The sequence below is a fragment of the Chinchilla lanigera genome, unplaced genomic scaffold, assembly GCF_000276665.1.
Source record: "Chinchilla lanigera isolate Chin_1 unplaced genomic scaffold, ChiLan1.0 scaffold00006, whole genome shotgun sequence".
In the NCBI taxonomy this organism is placed as follows: domain Eukaryota; kingdom Metazoa; phylum Chordata; class Mammalia; order Rodentia; family Chinchillidae; genus Chinchilla; species Chinchilla lanigera.
This window is the reverse complement of record NW_004955407.1, coordinates 30,229,512-30,236,015: the sequence shown is the minus strand read 5'-3', so window position 1 is coordinate 30,236,015 and position 6,504 is coordinate 30,229,512. Positions and strand designations below refer to the sequence as shown.

At 38.4% G+C, this 6,504-nt stretch overlaps 2 protein-coding genes across 2 annotated transcripts in view; one reads left to right on the top strand and one right to left on the bottom strand.

Annotated features, from left to right (window-relative positions):
* LOC102010548 (keratin-associated protein 20-2-like) overlaps positions 1-1,155 on the top strand; it is a 4,357-nt gene extending 3,202 nt beyond the window's left edge. Inside the window, exon 2 of the mRNA XM_005375651.1 lies at positions 1,049-1,155. Within this exon, the coding sequence (XP_005375708.1) occupies positions 1,049-1,155 (107 nt within the window). The remainder of the gene's footprint in view (positions 1-1,048) is intronic.
* Positions 1,156-5,859: 4,704 nt separating this feature from the next.
* LOC102010229 (keratin-associated protein 20-2-like) lies at positions 5,860-6,030 on the bottom strand. Its single transcript, XM_005375650.1, has one exon. The coding sequence runs from the start codon at positions 6,028-6,030 to the stop codon at positions 5,860-5,862; it is 171 nt and encodes a 56-aa protein (XP_005375707.1).
* Positions 6,031-6,504: the final 474 nt, after the last annotated feature.

The following is a 6,504-nucleotide window of genomic DNA, read 5'->3' as shown; positions in this document are numbered from 1 at the left end:
CTATGAAATATTATACCCCCAAACCATAAGAGTTTGTATAACACTAAATTAGGGTATTAAACAGCAGGGATTATTCTTTCCTTTCTCACCATTAGCATTGTACTGTATGTTCCTTCCCGTTTGTGTATGATTACAATTATCACTTGTTCTAAGCTCACCGTGGACAGGCGGATATCTGTGCTTGTAGCCTAGTCAAAGGTAAACACTGATTTTTTAGTACAGAAGTATGAAAAAAATAAGTCAGATTTATGGACGGAGCATCTAACTGAACTGTGGAGTTTTCTGATTATATCAATACATGTATATGGAGTGACACAGACAAGCACAGAATATAGAGTTACTACCTGTACAGTGGTTACTTATTTTTTGGAAGTTTGAAATCATTTACACAAGGAATAATTTCAGATTAAACTTCAACTGCAAACACATATGATATGGTCTACCCCAACATTAGCAGTAACAGCCCATCTGAGTAAGAATCAAGACTTTTCTAGATATAAGAGCTTCAGAAAGTGTGGGGCATAAAGAAAGAAGGATGAAAGGGTTGGATGGAGGAAAGGGAAGGGGTGAAGAGACAAACAAATGAAATATAGAAGTACAAAGGGAGGAGGGAGGGAGTAGAAAAGAAAGAAAAGAAATACTAGTACCTGTGGAGGAATGGAAAGAAAACAAAAATAAAATGTGCTATTTTCATGCTTTGTGCCATAACTTGTAATCATGTCATATGTTCAGTTTTGTTTTTAAGGGCCATAATTGGATGATGAATTCCTGGCATAAGAGCCAAATGATTTCAGTAATGAGGATTTTGTTTTTACAGTTAGTAACAACCTTTATGACATTGTCTGAAGCTCATTGGTCACATGATAGGATGGTGCACTGCCTGCGGCTTCCCCGCCCACCACCAAGGGGATATAAAAGGCCCCTGCAGACAGTGACGTCCAGACCAAGACACCAACTTCTAGATCCTCAACTGCGTAATTCACTCCTGACACCATGTGCTACTACGGCAGCTACTTTGGTGGCCTGGGCTATGGCTATGGCGGAATAGGCTGTGGCTATGGTTGTGGCTATGGCTATGGTGGCAATGGTGGCTATGGTTATGGCTGTTGCCGCCCCCTGGGCTGTAGAAGATACTGTTCCTATGGTTTCTACTGAGGAATTTCCTCAGCTGTTTAGCCTATTGGCTACAACCTCCTGATTTACTGCAACAGTCTCCAATTTTCTTTACATGATAAATTTTTGATATTTTCAAAATACCAACTACAAACTACAATACATGAAAACCAAAAATAGGCAGCATGTCTTTTTAATTCACCAGTATCTACTGAACAATGAGATAAATTGTAGAAGTTTCCCTATTATTTTTATAATGCTGTGTAAGATATAATCAAATTAGACTCTCCAGTTTTGTATAAGCAAATTTTTTTATTAAATAAATTATGTCATCGTAATTGTTGCTGTTGTTGGCTCCTATATTATGAGTTTTCCTTATATGGTTTTGTGTTCTTGTGTGATTCGTCACAAATGTGAATTTTTTATGTTGTAGAAGAGAAAGATATTAAGACAGAAAGAGAGAAGAAGGTAGGGGAGGGTGGGGAAATTCGAAGGAAGGGAGAAACACCAGTGGTTGGACTATATTAGTTATCACTTGAAAAATGCTTTCTGTTTTAAAAAAATATTCTGCCTAGAGCACGATTACAGGTGATGTCTTAGACACTTACATTTTGCTTTGACCTGATACTGACAACATGACAGAAGAGTCCTTTATGTTGGTGTACCCTTGGCTGGCTCCCAGGCAGAAGCAGCATGGTAAAAAGCCTAGGTAAAGTGTCACCTCTTCATGTCATGCACCCATGAAGGGGAGAAGGAAAGGAGGAATTAGGTAGAGAGATACACCTTCCCAACCAACCCTTTACAGGCCATACCTCTTGAGTTCATTGTGAGATGTGGGAGTTCAGGGTGCAAGTTCTCTATGTAAATCGTGTCAAAACAGCAGAGAAATCACAGATATGCAGAGAAAATCTCCATCCATATGTATCTGTCGTCACTTGTGTTAATGGGTTGAATCTGGAATGTACCGCAAGTCTCATTAATTCAGAGACAGAGTTTGGGAAGGTGATTGGATCGTCGGCTCTGTGCTCATCAGTGAATTAATCCACTGATTCATTTATGAGTCAGTGTGCTGTTAGGCAGGGGGGACGTGCGGACGGGTTGTGTCACGCAGCGGGCCTGGAAGGGGTTGTGTCCTTCTGCGCTCCTCCCTTCTCTCTCCATTTTCTGGCTGCACTAAGCCCGCAGGGTTTTTGCTTTCCTCAGCCATGCCCTTCCAACTTGCTCTTTCTTACTCATAGTCAGCTGAGCTCGGACTGAATCCTCTACCTGTGAGGGACCTGAAACCTCTACTCTGCTGTGTGTGTTGGGAACTTTGTCCAGCACTAAGAAAGCGGACACCTCAAATCCCAGGCTGATCCCAGGCTGATCCCAGGAACATGACGCACTAGTACATGCCATGACCCCAGTAAGCTAAGGATATACTGACATCCGTAACCATATTTAATGGGAAAGGAAAATATAATCCTTCCCTAAAGGTGGGAGAAGAAAGCACCATTTATGTTGAATAATATCAAACCCCGAAATGCACAGCTATTGTCCATGATTTGTTTTGGTAAATAATATTTGATAGTAAAACATTCACACCCATTCTTATGTACAGGAAGTGTGTCTGGTTTGGCATTACAATAGCAGAAATGGGTGTTGAGACAGACAGATGTTAAGACCTGAGAAAATTCAAAAGATATATTTTTGGTTTTTAAATTTTATTGGATAAATATATATTATTAACATTATTATATATATTATATTATTCATCTATATATATTATAATATTCATAATATAAGCATCTCCTTTATTATGTTGTCAGTATCAGGTAAAAGCAAAAAGGTAAATGTCTAAGACATCAATACATATGCTATATTATTCATCTATATATATATTATTCATTATAGGGAACTTGTGTCTATAAATGATATATCTTGATTCCTATTTTCTTCCCCAATACCTTCTTCTCCCTTCAACCTCTTTCCTTCCTTATTTACAAAGCTTTGTTTCCATTTGCCCTTCTTTCAACACTTTTCTCTTTTTCTTCTTTCCTCCACACCTGCATAGTTCCCCTTTCTTTAGAACAATTTCTTCCCATTTCATAATACTTATTACACACTTTGGTCCTTATTTGCACTTTTGGTTTCTCACACCAGAGAAGCAATGTAGTCAGCTGGCTGATTTATTGCACTTAAGGGTATGGTCTCAAAGTGCATCAATTTACCTTGAAATGTCACAAGTTTATCCTTCTGTATGGCAGAGTAGTACTCAGTCGCATAAAAAAACACATTTATTTATTTTTTTTGGTGGTGGTACCAGGAATTGAACTCATGATCTCATGCTTCCAAGGCAAGCACTGTGCCACTGAGCTATATCCCCAGCCCCTAACACATCTTTTTTTATCCATTCCCCAGTCAATGGGCATTTGGGTTGTTTCCAAGATTTAGCTGTTACAAACGGTGTTGCTATAAACATGGGTACACATATACCTCTGTGGTATGATTTTTTATTTATTTTTTTATTCTTCTGGAAAAATACCCAGAAGTGGAATAGCTGGGTCAAGTGGAACATCTAATCCAATTTTTTTGAGGCTTTTCTACACTGATTCCACAGTGGTTGCATTCACAACCAATAATGCAAAAGGGTTCCTTTCTCCCCACTGCCTCTCCAGCATTTGTTATTGGTAGATTACTTGAAGACAGCCATTCTTTCTGGAATGAGGTGGAATCTCAGCCTTATATTAATTTGCATTTCTCCAATGACCAGCGATGTTGAACGTTTTTTTATATATTTGTTTGCTGCTTGTTCACTTTGTTTTTTAGGTTTTTTTTTTTGTTTTTTTTTTTTTGTTTTTCTCCGGTACCGGGAACTGAACTCACGACCTTGTGCTTACCAGGCAGGTGCTTTGCCGCTGAGCTAAATCCCCAGCCCCGCTTGTTCACTTTGTAGCCCTGCACAGAATGTCTGTGTTCCCCAGACTGATAATCTGTAAAAACAGGGATTTTGGGGGCTGGGGATTTAGCTCAGCGGCAAAAGCGCCTGCCTAGTATGCGCAAAATCCTGAGTTCGGTTCCCGGTACCAGAGAAAAACCAAAAAAAAAAAAAGAACAGGCATTTTGTCAGGATACACACCTACACCCAGTAATGTTATGGATGAGTCTATTTATTTTCTGCATTCAACTTTTTAACGCAGCTTCACTAGTTGAACTTCTACATTTTAAGACTCTTTGAATTTCATTAATTTAATGCTGTCTACCGCAATACATGCTGCTCTTTCTTTCTACTAATAAGTTTAAAACCTTAGCTCTAGATTCTTTTGTACTGAGGTTTTTATGATACTCTTGTTATATAACTCATTTTTGTATATTAGAACCTGAAAAGTAAATCCTGCTATATGTGTACAGTTAAAATTTATTTCTGCTTTTAAATAATTATATTATTTTTGAATGTATGTGTTTTGTCTCCATTAGTTATCTTCTACCTAAATATATCATAATGGTATAATTTAAAGAAATAAATTTTCTCACTAATTGGCTAGAAATTTTACGTTTTTATTCTTTAAAATAAGGTCTTATATTTTATTACTATGTCTATTTGATGTGTGGGTATTTGTTATTGTGTGAAATTCTACATTGATGTGTACTCAAATCTGTGTATAACATATTATGGTATTTTCTCCCAGAGCCATTTGTTACTTTTTTGTTTTGTTTTGTTTTGTTTTCCCGGTACCAGGAATCAAACTCACGACGTTGTGCTTGCCAGGCAGGCTCTGAGCTAGATCCCCAGCCCGCCATTTGTTTTTGTAGAGGAGTTTGAGCGTCAACTTTCAATGGGTGACATATCTGTTAACCAATACAATAAGTCTCTGACTTAGCGACGTGTTCAACTCTGGGGGAAATGAAAGTCATATTTGTTCCTAAGTCCAAAACAGTGAGTTTGATATACCTTTGACACAAATATATGTTCAGTGTACACTCTTTGTGCTTCCTAGCAGTCCCCTCCACATCACCACTGCTTTCCCCTTGCTTGTGGACATCCGGGGCTCTGACTGAGCACTGTTCCACTGTACACGATCACACTGTACAATAAACACACTGCAGCACAGCCATGACAATGCCTGGCACACAGGTGAGCTACTTCTGTGGTTTGTTTGCCTCTCTAAATGCTCATAATGTGAGGTGTGCTTGTATCTGTGAAAGTTTGCAACTTAAGTGTCTATAAGAGAGGAACTTACTGCATAAAAATGGATTTGTATGATCTGTGTGAAAGAATTTATACTTTTACCCATTCAGCTGCTTAGATGCCTAATTATAGCAAAAGTGACTCCTCTTACCTCCACACATCCCCTTGGGCTTGTCTGTCTTTTGCTCATCCCTTCTCACGACACCACCCTACACATTTGTGACTAACCATTGACAAACACACACACATATATAAGCAAGAATCATAATGTAAACAGTAACGAAGCAAATTTATGATGAAATACAGTTTATTAAATGATACATCTTATACAAGCTTTGAGAGTCAAATTTCATCACATTTTACACAGCATTATAAGGATAATACAGAAAATTTTCTGTGAATTGTCACATAATCTGATCAATGCTGAGGAAACAAGTCACATGCTGAATCTTACTTTTTAAGTTAGTATTTGTTTGATGTTTTTGAAGACATTTGATAATTTATCACGGAAACCATTGGATATAACTCCAGAAAAACAGCAGGTTGTAGCCAATAGGCTAAGAAACTGTGGGAATTCCTCAGTAGAAGCCATAGGACCAGTATCTTCTACAGCACAGGGGGCGGCAACAGCCATAACCATAGCCACCATAGCCACCATAGCCACCATAGCCATAGCCACAGCCATAGCCACAGCCTAGGCCACCATAGCCATAGCCCAGGCCGCCATAGTAGCTGCCGTAGTAGCTCATGGTATCAGGAGTGGACTGTTGTGTATCAGTAGGTATACTGTGTCTTGATGTCACTGTCTGCCTAGAGCCTTTTATACTTCCATGGTGGTGGGTGGGGAAAACCACAGGCAGAGCAGCATCATACTATCTCACCAATGAGCTTTGGACAACATCCTGAATGACTTTATGTGTTGAGAAAACAAATCTTTCATAGTTGAGATAATTTTGCTCCATTGTAAGATTCCATCTTGTAATTATAGCCCTGTAAAATGAAACTCTTGTTCCACTTACAAAGCTCTGGTTCCTTCTATATTTAGTACATTGTTTACACAGGACCTGATTGATTTCATGTTACACTGCAAATTATTTTTATTTTTGTTTTGTTTCCATTCCTCCACAAAGGAAACACCCCTCCCTCCTCTCTCTCTCTCTCTCTCTCTCTCTCTCTCTATATATATATATATATATATATATATATATAATATATATATTTCT

Excerpts from the sequence above, each read along its gene's own strand:
- LOC102010229 (XM_005375650.1), bottom strand. The coding sequence starts at position 6,030 with ATGAGCTACTACGGCAGCTACTATGGCGGCCTGGGCTATGGCTATGGT.